A 20561-nucleotide genomic window follows, 5' to 3' on the forward strand; every position below is an offset into this window, starting at 1 on the left:
ACACGAGCTAATGAACAAAAACCCTCCCTGGATAGTTTAGGGAAAGAACTGAATTAAGTACTTGAGCAAACTCGTTTCCACGTGGGTCCCAGCAACAGAAGTTTCCAGACATCTCTCATTAGACTTAACAAATCTATTTTTTTCTTTTTAAAAGAGGGAATCAGGAATTGCACATAAACTAGGGCCTAGATCCAAAAGCCCCTGACTTCTAGAAAAGACTGTGATTGTCCACAGAGGGCTCTGGACCAGATTGGGTCTCATCAGGCCGTTTGACAATTACAATTTACTATTTACTTAAAACTTCACTAAAGAATTTTCAGTAAATGTCTCTCAGCCCGAAAATTGGCTGTACATTTGTGTGCTGCCTCTGGAAATAAAGGGAAATTCACATCTGATAGTAGTTGCCACAGAGAACTACCCACATTTTGCATCTGTATTTGAACAACACAAATCCAAGCATATGCATATCTAGCTGCTTTATCGGGGGTGTAAATTAGGCAGCTACAGGTGTAAACATAGAGATATGCATCAACAATCCCTTTTGAAATGTATCAGTTAAATTAGAGGTATTGTTGCTATTTGTTTATTGCATAATACTAGCTACTTGAACCCTAATTTGTTTTGATAGGACTGGGTGAAATAAGGTATTCAAGTTTAATGTTATGTTAAAATACATGTGGTTTAAAATAATGTGGTAAACCATATTAAAAATTATGAAGATGTACATATGCAGTGGTTTAATTCTGTCTAATATCCTCAGTTACCTAAGATTTTATGGTCCCGCAAAAATGTACTTTCATTTGTTTAGAGCCAAGCGGTGTTAACTTTTTTAATTTTTAATTAATTTTTTTAATTTAATACACACCTTAATTTGCACGTGTAGCAAGAAATAGAACTAATAAGAGTGTAAGATTAAGCAGGACCATCCTCCATCAGTTAAAAAAAGTTACCCAATATTATTAGAAGTAACATGTAAGATTATTCTAGCTGAGGGGGAAGCAAAATATACAATTTTCCCCTAGTTTATTAGCTGCGTGCATTTGAGAGTTCTTGGTGTACAACAGGGGTCAGCAACCTTTCTGAAGTGGTGTGCCGAGTCTTCATTTATTCATTCTAATTTAAGGTTTTGTGTACAGTAATACATTTTAATACTTTTAGAAGGTCTCTTTCTATAAGTCTATAATATATAACTGAATGATTGTTGTATGTAAAGTAAATAAGGTTTTTTAAATATTTAAGAAGCTTGATTTAAAATTAAATTAAAATGTAGAGTCCCCCCAGACCGGTGGCCAGGACCTGGGCAATGCGAGTACCACTGAAAACCAGCTCATGTGCCGTCTTTGGCACCCGTGCCATACGTTGCCTACCCCTGGTGTACAATTAGTTTTGGGTTTCACTTTCCCCTGTTGTTTGTGTGGGTCTTTAACATAACAACAGGGAAAAAATGTTTAAAATAAAAAAAATGTAATTGACAAAAATGGCACAGAGGCTTAGAGGAAGGGTCAATGTTCAAATTATTTTTAAATCATTATTTGAAAATTATTAGATATCAAGGTCACAGCTTCTATTTAATGAATACCCCCTCATCTTCAACACTCAGTACCACAGAGAATACCAAACTAGTGTAAACTATTATTATTTTGCATGTACACTGAATGCCAAATCAAAGCAAGTTACACAACTTTGTCACCTTGCCACTTAAGGGTGATCTGCAACTTATACAACCATTTACAGCACTGCTGAATTTTCCCTAGTAGAGCCTACAACATTTCCAAACAACACAGACATACACTGAGATTCAACAGCAACGAAACAAACTACTGAATGAAAGTGAATAACCTGTTTTGGTAGAGTATAGCTGTGAAATAACCCAAAATATCTATATTGCATGCTGAAATGATACAGCAATTTGTATTAGCATGAAAACAAGACAAATTGTAAAAGGTACATATTCATAATATTTAATAAAGTGTTTCTGTAACATTTATTGTGAGACCTGTTAAATATAAAACCTTTATTGTATTTTTAGAAGCCTAGCACAGTATTTGTTAAATATAAAAAAATTATATACCTTTTATCCTATATATTTGAGATTCTTTCCTTTGTACTACCAACTCATAACAAAATGTTATGAATCCATCAAAATGAGGTGTATTACATAAAAAACAATTGTGATATACATACAATCTATGAACTAGAGCGCACAATGCTTTAACCAGATTTTCATGATGTCATGTCTCTGCAAAATCCATTACATTCCTCAAGGTAAAGTATTCCTGAAAGTTTATGTGGATGTTATTTCAAAGAGATGTACGCGTGCTCAATATAGTTTTCAAATCTTATATCTCAATTATGTGCAAATTACTTAAAGAAAGAGAATAGTAACTAATATTGGCTCCAAATGTGAAACTGATTCTCTCTAAGTTGATTGTGCATGCATAACGGCACTCAGATTTCAGACCTCAGTCATGGACTCTACCAGCTGGGTCTTGTTGTCTCCAAAGGTAAAGCCATATACAATCTTAGAAGTCGTCATTCCTTTGCGCTAAGCAAGGACAACTAACCCGTGCTTTGTATCTTCAAAGACATATCCTGAACCAATTCCACATGCATACTTTCACGGATTTCAGTGTGCATTTTGTGCATGGTAGAATGTAATTCTAGCACTTCGTCTAGTTGAAACTAGAAGGGAGAATCCTTCTTTTGAGGGGAAACATCTTGCATAAAATGTAGTTTAAGGATGAGAACAGGTATCCCCCGGCTCTCCCGTGAATCACCTCAAGAAAATACTAACATTCCACCTACATGAGGCACAGACCTATGACTCCTTGCAACCAGCAGTCTACTGAAACTAGCCTGATTCCCTTCTTTAAAAAAATATATTATTTTACTTTCTAAACCCTGGACAGAGTCCTAAGGCATTTCCCAATTCCCTTCCACTTGAAAAACAAAACCTTCTCCCAGAGCAGTCTTTAACCTTGCCAGCCAGGGATTCCCTTCTGAGCAGCAAACACTTCTATCTTATCTGAAAAGTAACCTTTGAGCATTGCAAGACACTGCTACACCTCCCCGACTACCCTCCTAGGGGCTCAGCACCTCTACACTAAACTCCTAGACCCTGCCAGATATTTATATTTCAGAAATACTGTTCCATTTCTTTCAATTTCTCAGACAATTCTGTGTTATAGCAGGATTTGTTGTTTACAAATATTCAAAGTAAGAGTCTCTGTATTTCATTCAAATATATAATTTTACAAAAAATTATCCAATGGTGTGTTCCCAAAGGGCAGGAGTACACATTTTGCTCAACCCAATCTTCTAAAACTTTACAAGGTGAAAAGTATTTCTTGCCATCTACTTGAAGAGGCAAGGAGGCCTTTTGGGTTGTAGTTTTAAAACAGCTGGATAAGCACAGTATAAAATATACCCCTTTTTTTCCTAAAAGTACACCAAAAATGAAACTGCTGGAGCAGAGGAACATAAAGGGAAAGGGGCTATAATTAAGAAGGCTTAAAGAAAAAGAGGTGAAGAAGCAAAGCAGGAATACAAAGGGAAGGTCAGACTATGCAAGAAGAAAATAAAAGAAAAGCATGTTTAGCCTGGAAAAAAAGATTGACAGAAAAGCTGGAATTCATCCTTTCCTTGACCCTGCCTCTGCTAAAATCCTTTTTGATGCCTTAATCACCTTATTATCTCATCTCCTGCAATGTTCTCTTTTAAGGTCTTCCTAAGTCCATACTCATTAAAAATAAGGAAGAGCATAATGTTGCTGCTACATTACTCTTTTGCCTGTAGGAAGCACAGAGTTTCCCCATACTCCATTCTCTTCACTGGCTTGTTATTCATTGATCTTCAAATCAAATTCTAAATTGGCCTTGCCCCAATTTGTTTATTCCTTTTTTAAATTCTCAGAAGGGGTCATGTAACACACACATAGTAAACCTCATTCACAGTGAGCTCTGAGGCCAGCTATTTAATTTTTTTTATCCCCCATTCCAACATTATATAAAAACCACACACACATCACATCGATTCACTGGTGTAAGGATTTTCTGCCTACTTGTCTACTCTGAAGAAGTGGAACTGACATATCTGTAAATCTTGTAGGTTGTGGGGTGGAGACATATAATAGAAGTTTTCCCAAGGTACTGTCATCTATCCTAAACTCATGCTTGATGCAAGAGTCAAAACTGGCTTTACCTTACCTTTCTGCCTCCTCCAACTTTGGGGCTGGCCAGAGGTGGAATTGGTCACCACCACAAGTAAAGTAACTTCAGGCCTGCTTTAACGTACACCAACTGGAACAGTTCTCTAGTGACTATACTACAGCCCAGGAAAAACTGTAAATATCCCCTCCTTTCTCCTACACCAGGGATGGGGGGGAGTAACGTGGCATAAAGCTATCTATGCCAAATTTATACATTCTACATCAAGGGAATCCTCAACTTCCCTTTAGGGTTGGTTTAAAAGTCCTTTCACATTATTCCAGCAGCACAAAGGGACCTTAGCAGGATCTGAAAATTTGGCCCAGAGATTTGATTGTCTCTGACTTTTTATTTTTTTCCTCTCTCTTTTTACACTGAGAAAAAACAAGTGAAAGGTGGTATTTTCCTCCAACAAAACAATACATGGTTTAGAATTTTTTTGGCTGAAACATTAAAAATGTAATAAAAAAATCAAATATACATTTTACATTTTTCACAAAATAAAAACTTACCTGTTTTTAATCAGCTGTACTTATGCAGTACAGAGGAGGTGGGTATCCGCAGACCATTTTTAGCAAATTTTGTATCCACGCAGGGCTCTAGTGATGGGATCAGCTGATGGGGGCAGGATGCTAGTAGGCAGAGGATAGATTGGGAGCAGATGACTGGTGAGACTAGGTGGGAGTAGTGAGATCATGTATTAGTCAGGATTGATAAGAGACAGATAATTCATGGGGCTAGGGAAGGAGAAGAAGTTCGGGGACAAAAGATGAATAGATTAAGGCGGTTCAGTTTGTGAGGAAGGATGGAACAGGGGGATGAAGAGAAAAAGAGATTGAGAGCCTCCAGAAACAGCAGAAGGCTTTAAGGACGTTTGGGGAGTGGAGAACAGAAACTTGTGAGAGGGAAGAGCAAGACAACAAACCATTAGGACTGAAAGAGCATAGAAGGAACAGAACAGGGAACAGAGAGGAGATTGGGAGTATAAAGAATATATGAGCAGGATGAAGTATGAGACTTGGCTGAGTAACCAGGAATGAGTGAGATTCACGAAACAAAGGGACAGGCAATTAGAAAGGAGGAGAGATTTAGAGGGAGAATGCAAATAGAATATGGAGCGGGGGTGGGGGGAGTAGTTTTGTTCATATTTTATTTATTACCAACCAGTTTTTCTAGAATTCCAAATACAGAGCAAGCTACCCCCTGTCCTAAAATCCAGGCATTTGCACCTGGTATTTCACAATGTGGTGAGGGATGATCCAGCCCACCTCAAACCCTCTTCTTAAATCTTAAATCTTTATTGCTCTCTCCAGCCCCTGATTAGTTTAACTGTCTCTGGGCCTACTTTTCCACATTGGCCAATATGACCAGATTTGCAGCAGACTAAAAGTTATGCCCACCTCTAGTTATATGAATGCATATGGTATGAGCAACAGAAACACTAGTTCACTCTAATCTTCAAGGCTTATAGCTGGAGAAGTATATTAAATTGTTATGGTAAAATTTTATCTAATATGTTGTCCAAATCTACACAATAACTAATACTTTTAAGAATTTTACAAATGGACCTCAAATCTTACGAATCTTGTATTGTTTCTGTTTCTTGCTTACCTCAAAAGGTAGCATTATTGGCGGTGGCGGCTTTTTCAGTTCTTCACATTTTCGCTTTTTACATATCCGGTGACTAGTTTTGCGTTTCCTGCAACAACTGCATTCCTCACAATTAGTTTTCCGTAGACAAGGTTCACATACCCCACACCGTCTTCGTTTCTTTTTTTCTAACATAGGGAGCAAAGATGAATATGAGAGAGGGTAACTGTAAACTGGGTTTGTAAAGGAGGATTGTTCTAAAGCCTCAGTGGAACCGATGCTATTGCTCTTGTTGTCCTGAACAGAATTCAAGTTTATTCCAACACTTCCTGATTGTGATGAAGAATCCTTATACCACAGTTTTGAATCAGTTGGTGAATGTACATTTATCTCTCTGTCAGAGGTAAGAGTGGAGCTTCCTGTGTTTGAGGACAACCCTGAAATAGAGCCTTCAGAGGAATGTCCAGTATTTTCTTTGAAGACCGCAGTTCTTGTAGAGACTAAGGCTACTATGCTTTTTTCTATGTTTGACGATGAAATAGGGACATAACCTGAGTCCAGAACTAAAGTTTCTTTACCAATGTAATTAACAGGCTTCTGCACTGCAAGATTAACTGGTTCACAAACTGTGATCACATTTTTTGTGTCAGATTCTGAATCAGCTCTTTTACAGCACAAGTCAGAATTTGAGTCAGGTTCTTTATTAACAGGCATCAAATCCAAGTTGTTTTTTATATGGGATCCAACAAACGAGCCCAAATCTTCTAAATATATGATAGAATTTGATTCAGTGGTAACTAAAGAGTCAGAATTTGAATCAGGTTCTTTATTAGCAGGCTTCAAATTTAAGTTCATCGTTACATGGGATTCTGCAAATGAGCCTGAATCTTCTAAATGGTCCTTTGTATTTAATTCAGAGGTGATTACAGAGTCAGAATGAAAAGGTGTGGGAACAAGCTCAGAATTCTGAGCAAAACTTTCATCTGAGCTACCTGTATTGATCTTACTTGATATCCACGCACAGGGCGGCTCTTCACACTCATACTCCTCCTCTGATACTTCTGGATTGTAAATGCTTGGTAGACTCTTTGAAATGGAGACACTTGATTCAGGTCTCCCTATCTTTTTGTCTTGACTATCACAGTTAATGGAGGGCTCAATGTCTGTATCACATAGAATGAGAGGGGTTAATTCATTTTGTGCTGAATCTTGTTTTGAAACTCTTTTAGCAGCTTCAACTTTTTTTTCTTCCAATATAGTAAGGGTTTCTTGTTCATACTTGTCCCTTTTTTCTAATCTTTTCTGTGCTGTAACTTTATTAGTTTTTGTAATTACTGCAGTTTGAGACAGTCTGTGGGAGAATGATCTGCTACGAAGAGACATTGTAAAGCCATTGACGTTTAAAGAATCCTGGTTATGAAAGAGAATATTATCTGTTTTCTCCATATTTACCCAAGATGTTCCAGAAAAAGCTCTAGTTACACTACTCCTGAGAAATCTAACTGATGAGCTCAAAGGTGGTTTCTTTTCTTGTTGCTTTTTCTTTACATCATTTTTTTCTTGCATTGACTTTTTGCATTTTCCAGAACTCACAGCCTTTTTGGAATTCTTCTTGGCTTTCTTTTTCACTTGGCTGGATTTCTTTTTGCCTTCACTAGTTTTCCTTTTGCCTAACTTTTCCTTTTTGACTAATCTGGAAGGTCTGGCGTGGTGAGCCATGTCTATCAAGTAGCTGATATGTAAAAGGAGTAGTGGAAAAAATCATGGGCTCTTGAAGGAATTTTTCATTTCCGTAGAAAATTTCATACTCTTATTGCTGTTCTCTGTCATAATACAGAGTTGAACCTGAAATAAAAAAAGTTTAAGATTTTTTAAATTTAATCATAAAAGTCTGTATATCAATATTATATAAAAGTCTCATTTAAAGCTAAATATTTAAAACACTGAGGCAAAAATAGGAATATTTTAGTTGTATCAAATATTAACGTCTTATTAATATAGCACCCTTTTAATTTGCATATACTCTATAGTCCTTTCAAAGTGGGCATCTTGCTAAAGTGGACAAAGAGCAAAAGACCAAGGAAACTTCACACTTTACTGACTCATTATTTGTACACAAATATATAAAAGAAGCCTGAGTTCACTTCAATTTGTTTCAGGTTAATTAACAGCCCTCCTCCTCCATATGATTCAGGACAAGTGTGTGCCTGGTTACATATGGCTGCACAGAGGATTAAGACCTACCTCCACAAGGCCATGGAGGACCTACTCTAATCATGCCTTAGGAACAGATCACTTGATACACACATCTGCCCACCCCAAAGAAGCAGCCAGAGAGAGCTAGTGCTTCTCTGCCCACATGCTGGCCAGTAGACTTGGCCAGGTGAAAGGTGAGGGAAGTAACCTATATCCTAGAAAGGGGTATTCTAAGTTACTTCTCCTCCCACTGAGCCAGAAAAGAGCAGGAGAGTAACTGGGATTCTGAGTCACAATTCCTTCTGGGATGGTGTGACTATATATTGCACCATATTCAGCACTAAGCCTAAAGCACACAATCTTGCTTCAGTGTCACATAAATACGTTATGTAGGTAGTAGTCGCTGCTCCACAGACGTTAAGGTTGTTGCCGCCAATATTCAATATAAGGCTTATCCTGCCTTCCCAATCTCCCATAACTTTTAAGTTTAAGGAATTCCTGGTCTGAAGTTTTCTGTAATAAATGCAAGTCTGATTCTTAGATCAGAATTGTTTAGGGGACAGAGTCAATATATATCTAGGTTTTTATCGGGCTGTCAAGCAATTAAAAAAATAATTGCAATTAATCGTGCAATTAAAAAAATTAATCGTGATTAATTGCACTGTTAATAATAGAATAGCATTTATTTAAATATTTTGAGGTATTTTCTACATTTTCAGATATATTGATTTCAATTACAGCACAGAATACAAAATGTACAGTGCCTACTTTATATTTATTTTTTCTTACAAGTATTTGCACTGTAAAAAACCAAAAGAAATAGTATATTTTTCAAATCACCTAATACAAGTACTATATTGCAATCTTTTTATCATAAAAGTTGAACTTACAAATGTAGACTTATGTACAAAAAACTGCATTCAAAAACAAAACAATGTACAATTTTAGAGCTTGCCACTCCACTCAGTCCTACTTCTTGTTCAGCCAACTGCTCAGACAAACAAGTTTATCTCCTGCAAATGTAATGCTGCCCGCTTCTAGTTTACAATTCCACCTGAAAGTGAGAACAGGCATTCTCATGGCACTCTTGTTGCCGGCATCCCAAGATATTTACATGCCAGATGCACTAAAGATTCGTATGTCCCTTCATGTTTCAACCACTATTCCAGCGGACATGCGCCCATGCTGATGACGGGTTCTGCTTGATAACAATCCAAAACAGTGCGGACGGACGCACGTTCATTTTCATTATCTGAGTCAGATGCCACCAGCAGAAAGTTGGTTTTCTTTTTTGGTGGTTCGGGTTCCATAGTTTCCGCATTGGAGTGTCCCTCTTTTAAGACTTCTGAAAGCATGCTTCACCCCTCGTCCCTCTCAGATTTTGGAAGGCATTTCAGATTTTTAAACCTTAAGTTCAGTGCTGTAGCTTTCTTTAGAAATCTCACATTGGTACCTTCTTTGCATTTTGTGAAATCTGCAGTGGAAGTATTCTTAAAATGAACAATATGTGCTGGGTCATCATCCGAGACTGCTATAACATGAAATATTTGAGAGAATGTGGATAAAACAGAGTAGGGGACATACAATTTTCCCCCAATGAGTTCAATCACAAATTTAATTATTATTTTTGTAACAAGCGTCATCAGCATGGAAGCATGTCCTCTAGAATGGTGGCTGAAGCATGAAGGGGCATACAAATGTTTATCGTATCTGGCACATAAATACCTTGCAATGCCAGCTACAAATGTGCCATGCCTGTTCTCACTTTCTAGTGACATATTGTAAATAAGAAGAGGGCAGAATTATCTCCTGTAAATGTAAACAAACTTGTTTGTCTTGGCAATTGGTTGAACAAGAAGTAGGACTGAGTGGACTTGTAGGCTCTGAAGTTTTACATTGTTTTGTTTTTGAGTACTAAATTTAATTAAAAAATAGAAATTAAATTAAAAAAAACTTTATTATATGAACATTAACATTAAGTTAAACTCAGAGGCAGTGGTATGAAGAATAGGGAACTTGTCAGGAGACCTGGATTTTTTCCCTACTCTGCCACGAACTTGCTACATGACCTTTGGCAAGTCACTTCGCTTCTCTGTCTTTCTGTTTTCCCTCCTGCCCTTTGTCTGTATTATCTATTTAGACTAATTTTAGGGGGACAGGGATTGTCTCTTCCTATAGGTTTCAACAGTGTCCTGCACACCCAGTGCTACTGTAATGCAAATGTTGCTAAGGGCAATTCAAGAGACGACATCTTTAAACTAGAGCTGTCAATTAATTGCAGTTAAAGCCTGCTATTAACTGAAAACAAAATTAACTCATTAATTTTTTAAACTGCATTAATCACATACCTCTGAGTGAGGTATTGGCTGCAGAGGGACCAGACAGCCTCCGGTCAGGTGCAAATCTGCCTCCGGAGGGTGAGAAGAGAAGAGGAAGTGGCTCCTATCCTGACTCTGATGGAGAGGTAGGGATCCTGATCCCGCCATGCCCCAATACCCCCAGCCTGCCCCTCATTCTAGGAACCAACCCACCCCACTCCCCCCACACTATGTCCCATTGCTCTCAGCCAGCCCCTCGCTCCGGGGACCAACCCCTCCCCCCACCACCATGCCTCATTGCCCCCAGCCGACGCCTCGTTCCGGGAGGTACCCCATAGAGAATAGGGGCCTGGCAAGCTCAGCCTCCCTGAACCAGCTCTCCTCCCCTGCCACATGCCGAGTCCCTGAGTTAAAATCTACCCTCCCTTGCAAACAAGGGCTCACTCAGCTGAAGGGAGTCCACCAGTGTTTAATTCAGCCCCGGCACCTCTAGACTTGGAAGTTCATAGCCCCGGCAGCTTTGGGCTTGTTCCATCAACTATTAATGTAAAAATATTGCTTGATCCTCAGCACCTAATTGCTTGATCCCCAATACCTCTTTCATTACAAATTAAGCCCACCTAGCTCAGTAAAAGGAGGCAATCCTGGTGAGCCCAGTAACAGAAACCACCCTTCCAGAAGCAAGACACCTCCCTCACCCTCCTCCTGCATAAGTCATTGCTAGCTCCCCATCCCCAATCCTCCTCCTTCCTCTTTAGGCAGGAGGTGAGCCTGGCAAGCTCAGAAACCCAACCGAAAAGGAGCAGCATCAAAAATTCACCCTTCTCCTGCACAACTCACACCACTCCCATCTCCAAAATATTGACTTTCTGAGATCAAAATATCTTACCCCTTCAATAAGCCAAAATGCCTCTAAAAGGAGGAACAAGAACTAGGACTGAGTGGACTTGCAGGCTCTAAAGTTTTCCATTGTTTTGAGTGCACTTATGTAAAAATAAACAAAAAATAATTCTACATTTGTAAATTCAACTTTCATGATAAAAAGATTGCACTACAGTACTTGTATGAGATGAATTGAAAGGCTATTTCTTTTCTTTTTTAAAGTGCAAATATTTGTAATAAAAATAATATAAAGTGAGCACTGTATACTTTGTATTGTGTTGTAACTGAAATCAGTATATTTGAAAATATACAGAACATCCAAACATATTTAAATACATGGTATTCTATTAATGTTTAATAATGCAAATAAAACTGTGATTAATCCCAATTAATTTGTTTAATGGCTTGGCAGCCCTACTTTAAACCCATTCTTTTTAAAAAATCTCAACTATATAGTGTGGAAATGACAAGCTAAGATTACTTAAACCAGGCCTGCACAACATGCGGCCCGCAGAGGCTCACTGTGCGGCCCGCGGCAAGATTCAAAAGGCTCTGAGCTGCCCACAGCGGCGGGGAGCTCAGACCTCTTTAAATCCCAGCCCTGGCCGGGATTCAAAAGGCTCTGGGCTGCCCGCAGCGGTGGGGAGCCCAGAGCCATTTAAATCTCAGCCGCGGCTGGGATTCAAAAGGCTCTGAGCTGCCCACAGCGGCAGGGAGCCCAGAGTCCTTTAAATCCCAGCCGCGGCCGCGATTCAAAGGGCTCTGGGCTGCTCACAGTGGCGGGGAGCTCAGACCTCTTTAAATCTCAGCCGCAGCAGGGTTTCAAAAGGCTCTGAGCTGCCCGCAGCGATGGGGAGCCCAGAGCCATTTAAATCTCAGCCGCGGCCGGGATTCAAAAGGCTCTGGGCTGCCTGCTGCGATGGGGAGCCCAGAGCCATTTAAATCTCAGCCGCGGCCGGGATTCAAAAGGCTCTGGGCTGCCTGCTGCGATGGGGAGCCCAGAGCCATTTAAATCCCAGCCACGGCCGGGATTCAAAAGGCTCTGAGCTGCCCACAGCCGTGGGGAGCCCAGAGTCCTTTAAATCCCAGCCACGGCTGCGATTCAAAGGTGTCTGGGCTGCTCGCAGCGGTTAGGAGCACAGAGCCATTTAAATCTCAGCCGCAGCCGGGATTCAAAAGGCTCTGAGCTGCCCACAGCCGTGGGGAGCCCAGAGTCCTTTAAATCCCAGCCTCGGCGGCGATTCAAAGGGCTCTGGACTGCTCGCAGTGGCAGGGAGCTCAGAGCTCTTTAAATCCCAGCCGCGGCCGGGATTCAAAAGGCTCTGGGCTGCCCACAGCCACAGAGAGCCCAGAGCCCTTTAAATCTCAGCCGTCAGGGCCGCCTTTAGGCCAATTCATCCAATTCCCCTGAATCAGCCCGCCCCTAAGAGGGCCACATGCCCAAGCCCCAGTACGGTATACCGGCAAAAGCCAGTGCGCTGTGGCTGTGGCTTCCAGGCCCTTTAAATTGCCACCAGAGCACCACTGCTGTAGCCCTGGGGTAGGGCTGTGGAGCTCTGGGGGCTAAGTCCGGGGTTCCCATCGCTTCTACCGCCCCGGCCCTTTATATAGCCACCGGAGCCCCACCACTTCCCCAGGGTTCCCGTGGCTATTTAAAGGGCTGGGGCAGTGGAAGCAGGGGAGCCCCAGGCCCTTTAAATAGCTCATGAGCCACGGGCTGCTTCTGCTACCCTGGTGGGGGAGGCAGGAGGAGGGGACACTCACCATACAGGATGGGCTGTACCCCCTGTACTTGCACCAGCTGCCCGCAGCCAACCTCTGCCGCACCTCCTGCCCTGCCTGCACCAGTTCCTGTCTGCAGCCAGCCCTGCACCCGCTGCCCATGGCCAGCCCGTCTCCAGCCAGCCCCTCACCCCCTGCCTTGCCTTCAGCTCTGCACCAACCCCTGTCTCCAGCCAACCCTGCACCCTCTTCCCTGTCTCCAGCCAACCCCTGCTGCACCCGCCTGCCTGAAGCCAGCCAGTCCTGCACTCCTTTGTCTCCAGCCCTGCCAAACCATGCAGCACCCCCCGTGGCCTTGCCTGAAGCCAGCCAACCCATCCCACACGCCGTCTCAAGCCTGCCCCACACCCCTTGCCCAGCCTGCAGCAAGACCCTACCTCCAGCCACCTCCCCGCCACCTCCAGCCAGCCCCATGTGCACTGGTGCCCTGTAGTTCCCAGGGAAGTAACCCTGCACACCTGCTTCAATGAGGTGGGCAGGGAGCAGCTGGGACCCACACGTGCACCCTAGCACACCCTCAGGGAGTGGTGGAGCTCATATCTAGTTCAGACACATCTTCTTAAAAAAAGAACTTTAGGTTGGGTTAACATACATCTGTACTTTCCCGGACATGTCAGGCTTTTTGGATCTTAAATCGCCATCCAGGAGGAAAATACGGACGTATGGTAACCCTACTGGTAAAAAAATACATACTGTGGCAGAACTTTTTATAGGGAACCGGTTGCTAAGAAATGAAAGGCTTTTTTTTAACATGTGTTTTTTTTCTTTCAGTCATCCCTGCCGGGGCCTCGCCGAAAATGTTCGAATTGGGCCCCGCACTTCCTCAAGCTGGCCCTGCCAGCTGCGGACGGGATTCAAAGGCTCTGGGCTGCCCAAAGCCGTGGGGAGCCCAGAGCCCTTTAAATCTCAGCCGTGGCCGGGATTCAAAGGGCTCTGAGCTGCCCGCAGAGATTCTCGGCCACGGCTGAGATTTAAAGGGCTCAGGGCTCCCGACCGCCACGGGCAGTCCAGAGCCCTTTGAATCCCGGTGGCGGCTCCAGCGGATGTGCTGGGGCTGGGATTTAAAGGGCTTGGGCTCCCCTCAGCAGCAGGAGCTCTGGGCCCTTTAAATCCCTGCCCCACCCCCACAAAGCTCCGGGTTCCCGCAGCCGCCGGAGCCCCGGGCCCTTTAATATGACCCTTAGGGCTCCCAGCCAGCTCTTCAGCTAGGAGCCCCTGGTTGATTTAAAATCAAGTATCACCTCCCCACCCCCAACCTTCCTTTTTGGCCCACAGCTGTTTTGGTGGGGTGGCACTGGAAAAGGAGGGTTTGTTTTTGCAGGGCTGGGCAGTGCTGGGCCGGAGTGTTTCCGCTGGGCCAGGCAGGGGTGTTTCCGCGGGGCCGGAGGGTTTCGGCCCTCAGCTGTTTTCTTTAGAATAATGTGGCCCTCACCGCTTTACGAGTTGTGCAGGCCTGACTTAAACAGTGCTGACACCAACTTTCACATTTAGTTAATTAACATAGACTATTAAACAGAAACATCCCAATGAGCAACCAAATATACTCAGCTCTGCCCTTGTTAAAGAACGTTCACAATAACTACAAAGTCTAAATAACGTTATCTATTCATCACATAGTTCTGTCTTAGAATGGTACATAAAAACTGTAATAACTTATTCTTATGTATACAATGGTTGTAAAATGCCTGGTCTTTCATACTACCTTACACAATCCACAATAATCAAAGATATGTTAACACTTCAAGAGTACTTGTATTATCTATGTAATACAAATTTACAGGGTTTTAGTTGTGATAATCAGTGATTTTCAACCTTTTTTCATTTGCAAATGGGGTGCTGGAACAATTTTTATAGTGGGGGTGCTGTGAAACATTGAATCAAACTGTAAATCCTGGATATAATGAAAACTACTTCAAGCCAAGAGGTGCAACAGCACCCCTAGTTCCAGCACCTATGTTTGTGGACCCCTAAACATTTTTCGCAGACCCCTTAGACACAATCTGCGGACCCCAAGTTGAGAACCACTGTGATAAATCACCCATTTCCACAGTATATAAACACATCCAAATATCAATCTTTTACTGATAAAATAGTTCTATGTACACCTAATGAAACAAATTTACCCTATGAACATAGGCTAAATATATCCCAAATCATAAAAATACGTCCACTACATTAAAACAGAAACCATTCCTGTCATAGCAAGTAATTAAACATAATGCTAGAATAAATAATTTACACATACGCTTAATTACCCACATCTGATGTTAAAAAGGCATATAAGCAGTCCGCGACCCAACAAAATTAGAACACTACCATTGCCTTCAGTAGAAGTTGGTTCAGACCCTGAATAGCAACACAAATCCAGAGTTGGAGCTGAGCTTGTTTGAATGCTGGTGATAGAGAATTTTTTTTGTTTGACTGCATGATCTGTTTCAAGACTAAGTCAGAATTGCTTACATCAGCAGATCCCAAAGAATGGTCAATGAAGCACTTGCAAGTAGTTTGCAGAAAGCTAGCTAATTAATCACAAGGTGCTGTTCTCCCCTAGTTTCCAACTGCTTTTGCAAGCCTCCAGGCTATTATTTTCAATGAAGAGCCCAGACTCGTACGGGTATGGCTACATTTGGAATTTCAAAGCGCTGCCCCGGCAGCGCTGCGAAGTGTGAGTGTAGTCAGAGCGGCAGCGCTGGGAGACAGCTCTCCCAGCGCTGCATGTAAACCACATCCCTTACGGGTGTAGCATGCAGCGCTGGGAGCCACGCTCCCAGCGCTGCTGCCCTGATTACACTGACGCTTTACAGCACTGTATCTTGCAGCGCTCAGGGGGGTGTTTTTTCACACCCCAGTTGCAGCGCTGTAAAGTGTGAGTGTAGCCAAGGCCATAGAAGCAGTTTGAAACAAGGAGCAGGCAGCAAGTCTGTTGCCCTTAGCGGCCAGCATGCTACACAGTAGTAGTAAAAGAAATACAAGCTACTTTCAGGGACCTGAGCTATCAGCCACTAGTGTGAGAGGGATGTTCGGGGGGAAGAGAACAAGCCCAGCAGGAACTACGGCCTTGGCTACACTGGCGCTTTACAGCGCTGCAGCTTTCTTGCTCAGGGGTGTGAAAAAAACAGCCCCCTGAGTGCTGCAAGATACAGCGCTGTAAAGCGTCAGTGTAAACAGTGCTGCAGCGCTGGGAGCGCGGCTCCCAGCGCTGCAAGCTAATCCCCATGAGAAGGTGGAGTACGTGCAGCGCTGAGAGAGCTAATCCCCATGAGAAGGTGGAGTACGGCAGCGCTTTGAAGTTTCGAGTGTAGCCAAGCCCTTAGTCCAATGAAGCAAGGGAGAAGGAAACTGAACAGAAAAGGAGCATGTACAAGGAAAGAGGGCTGAACAAGATGTAAGTATGTGCCAGGGTGCTGGACCAACTTTTATAGTCAGGGTGCTGAGAGCCATTGAACCAAACTGTAAACCCTGTATATGATAGAAACCACTTAAAGCCAGGAGGTGCAGCAGCACCGCGAGCTCCAGCACCCAAGAGTACGTGAATGAGGTGAAGACCAAGGATCACTGGGCAATAGAGGGGAACAGAAGAGTGGGGGAGGGGGAGAGAGATAAAAGAGCAGAGGTAGACAGTGACTGAATTTTGAAAAGTTCAGTGAATCTCATATTTAAGACATTGAAAATGTATGAACAGTTTTCCAAAAAAGCAGTGTCTGTAGTTGTCACAGAGATGTTATGAGATCCTGAAAGTTGGGACATAGTCTCCAAGATAATCACTCTATTAAAAGGTATTCCACACTTTAAAAAAGTTTGAGATCTGGTTTATATAACGTAAATATTAAAAAGTATGGACATTACAAGCTTAACAGTAAACTTAGTCTGGCCAGCTCTACAGAGTTTGATCCTCCTATAAGTCTATAGGGAAAGCTATAGAGGAAGAAATATTTCATTCATCTACAGAGTATTTATTCATCTATGGAGGAAGTAGTATTTATTATTATTTACCCCCTTCTAAGGCCTGGTCTACACTTAAAAACTTTACCTACAGAGCTGTGTAGGTAAGGGATCTGATTTTTACTGATATAGTTATACCAGTACAAGCCCTAGTCTAGATGCAGTTCCACTGATATAAGCATTCTTTCACTGCTATATCAGTCTACAGAGGGGTGGGATTTGGGGTTTGCTGCTTTCATGATGACAGCAAAGATAAAGTGACAAAATGTTTAAGTACAGACAAGGCCTAAGTGGCTGCCTAACCCATTCCTCTGCAACCAATCAAAGCTGGCTGGATATATTGAGGGGACTGCATGATACCACAGCATGTGTAGTAACCAATATCCACACACATACATGCTGTTTTTGGGTTTTTTTTTTTAAGAGCTGCAAGAATTCCCTTCCCCCTTACAGCCAGCTACTTTGGACTAACTCTGCACCTCCTCCTCCTCCCCCCACCCCCACTAGTGTAGAATGTGAGAGAGGACTCCAGGGTTAACTTTCTGAGGGCTGGAGGGGTAAGTGAAGATCTCAATTTATCTCCCTTGCTGCAGCTGCTCAGTGGGGGAGGCTCAGACTACTGTTTTGCACTCATGCACACCCCAATCACCACTTCAAGAGAGTTCAGGCTAGATACTCCATAATTTTGCACGGGACCAAGGCAGGAAGATTTCAGTGTGTTCCTCTCTGCAAAGATTCTGCTGAGGAAGGAGATAAAAGCCAAGAGACCCACACTTCTCTCATTTTTTGAAGGCAAACAGGGGAAGAGAATAAGATTCTAAAAATAAAAGATCATGAAAAAAAGGCTTAAAATGCCCACAGTAGGGGGTAGGGAACAGAGGGTGAAATGCTGCAGGTTTAATGTGGGGAAAGAGTTAAATGGTGGAAGAGAGGGGGGAAAATTATTAAATGCTGGGATGGGAAGGAGAACAGAATGAGAAGTGGGGGTGGGGGAATTCAGAGATGAAATGTTTGGTTGAGGAACATAAAGATACAGCAGAGGATTAAACGTTGTGTGAAGAGGAGGTGAGATGATAAAATAGTGGGGGAGGAAGAAGCAAACACAAACAATGGGATGGTCAGTAAAAAATGATGAGCTAGGGAGTAGAAGTCGTCTATCTGGGAAAGAGCAAGCCAGAAGTAATTGATATTTCTGAACAGAAGTGGACTTGAATTGTTAGAAGGGGTACGTTGGGACAAGTGGAGAATGGATTGGGAAAGGAGGAACACATCCAAGACTGGACTGTGAAGGACAACAAAGGGAGAATGAATGGCTTGGGTACCAGAAAAGGAGAGGAATGGACATGGAAGACAGTGAGTGGCTTTTGGGGAAACACAGCAAATGGATTTTAGCGTTGTGTGTGGTGGAGTGAGTGAGGGGCGGACAAACGAGGGAGAGACTTGGAAGCAGACAAAGTTACAGATTACCCTTTCTTGCATGTTTCAACACACACACACAACTCCACATACCCTAAAATCACAAGCTCTAACATCCACACACACTTTTTTCCTAACAATTTATCCTTTTTCCTGTAGTTTGTAATATGAAGGGAGAGATTGAAAGAGGAACAATAAATAATGGGGACGGGAACAGTACACACTCTCATGCAAGAGGAGAGGAATTAGAAATTTCTGCCCCACTAGGACTGCCTACACCCACTTCCTAGGATTGCCAGGTGTCCAGTTTTCAACCGGAACGCCAGGTCAGAACGCCTGGCGTCTCTGGTCAGCACAGCTAACCGGGCTGTTAAAAATCCAGTTGAGGCTGGCAGGCTCCTTACCTGGCTCTGTGTGACTCATGGAAGTGGCAACATATCCCTCTGGCTCCCAGGTGCAGGGGCAGCTGGTGGGCTCTGCGTGCTGCCCCTGCCTCGTGCACCGGCTCTGCAGCTCCCATTGGCCAAGAACCACAGCCAATGGGAGCTGCGGGGGCAGTACCTGCGTGCGGAGGCAGCATGGCAACACGCAGAGCTCCCTGGCCGCCCCTATGCCTAGGAGCCAAGGAACATGTTGCCAATTCTGGGGAGCTGCCCAAGGTAAGCGCTGCCAAGAGCCCAAACCCCCTCCAATACTCCAAGCCCCTGCCCAATCCTGAGCCCACTCACACCCTGAACCCCTCATTTCTGGCCCCACCCTGGAACCCACACCCCCAGCCCAGACCCCAGACCCTCCAACACCTTGCCTCATCCCAGAGCCTCCTCCCACACTCCGAACCTCTCAGCTTCACCCCCCAGCCCGGAGCCCCCTCCTGCACCCCAAACACCTCATCCCGAACCCCACCCCAGAGCCTGCACCCCCAGCCAGAGCCCTTACCCCCTCCTGTACCCCAACCACCTGCCCAGCCCGGTAAAAGCGAGCAAGTGAGTGAGGGGAGGAGAGAATGAGCAACAGAGGGAGGGGGGAATGGAGTGAGTGGGGGCGGGGCCTCAGAGAAAGGGCAGGGTCTCAGAGATGGGACAGGGGCGGGGCAAGAGTGTTCAGTTTTGTGCAATTAGAAAGTTGGCAACCCTACCACTTCCTGCTATCAGACCACTGGGAAAGGAACTGGCACATGCTCCTCAAACCACTAGGGCCCCCACTAGCAGCCAGTGCCCACACTGAGGGAGGAGCTGGTAAATCCTGCATACTCCACAAGTGCTTTGATAGTGATACAGTAGAACCTCAGAATTATGAGCATCTTGGGAATGGAGGTTGTTCAGAACTATGAAACATTCGCAACGCTGAACAAAATGTTATGGTTGTTCTTTCAAAAGTTTACAACTGAATATTGTTTTAAAGCTGTATTAAGTCTTTACTATGCAGAAGAAAAATGCTGCTTTTAACCATCTTAATTTCAATGAAACAAGCACAGAAATAGTTTCCTTACCTTGTCAAATTTTTTTAAAATGTTTCCTTTTTTTTTTAGTAGTTTATGTTTAACATAGTACTGTACAGTATTTGCTTTATTTATTTATTTTGGTCTCTGCTGCTGCCTGATTGCATACTTCCTGTTCCAAATTAGGTGTGTGGTTGACCGGTTAGTTCATAACTCTGGTGTTCGTGACCCTGAGGTTCTACTGCCAACAAATGTTTACAAATTAATATTCCTCTGGTTAATTGCCAAATTTCACATATGCAAACATGATTTATAATTATTTCTGTTTAATGGTCTGGTGTTATGAGTAAGCACAGATTAGGGTTTTATTTTAGCCTGACAGTATTCCTTGCACTGCATTAGTGATTCTCCCTTTTCCAGCAATGAGCTAGAGACAACTCATCCATTGCTGTTCCTTGCATCAGACAAAAGGGTCTCATGGAGAGTGGCATATGGCATGATCTCTCAAGGGCAATTTAATGCAACTTTACATTATCTTAACTTTTGTAGCAGGTAAACAATCTAATTTCAAAATGTTTACACTAACTAGTCAATGTCCAGATATAATGGGTCAATCTAACAAATTGTCAGTTTTAGGACCATGCACAGAGATGTAAAGCTATTCTGCTGACTCACCTGGCAGACAGACCAAATGGGTCCTATTGTCTCCATTCCAGGAGCAGTAAAGGGCTTGAGCCTGAAGTAGAAGGAACTAGAGTGGGAACAGAGGGTCCTGTAGAGAACAATTCTAGA

At 43.0% G+C, this 20561-nt stretch overlaps 1 protein-coding gene across 5 annotated transcripts in view; it reads right to left on the minus strand.

Moving 5' to 3' along the window:
* TET1 (tet methylcytosine dioxygenase 1) overlaps nt 1-20561 on the minus strand; it is a 135889-nt gene that overhangs the window by 109062 nt on the left and 6266 nt on the right. For all 5 annotated transcript variants that reach the window (XR_004001165.1, XM_030568422.1, XM_030568421.1 and 2 more), the window contains exon 2: nt 5817-7640. Coding sequence is in view for 4 of the 5 variants with exons in the window: in XM_030568422.1 (XP_030424282.1) it covers nt 5817-7514 (1698 nt within the window). In the remaining variant the exon portion in view is untranslated. The remainder of the gene's footprint in view (nt 1-5816; nt 7641-20561) is intronic.

The sequence above is a fragment of the Gopherus evgoodei genome, chromosome 7 (assembly GCF_007399415.2).
Source record: "Gopherus evgoodei ecotype Sinaloan lineage chromosome 7, rGopEvg1_v1.p, whole genome shotgun sequence".
In the NCBI taxonomy this organism is placed as follows: Eukaryota; Metazoa; Chordata; order Testudines; family Testudinidae; genus Gopherus; species Gopherus evgoodei.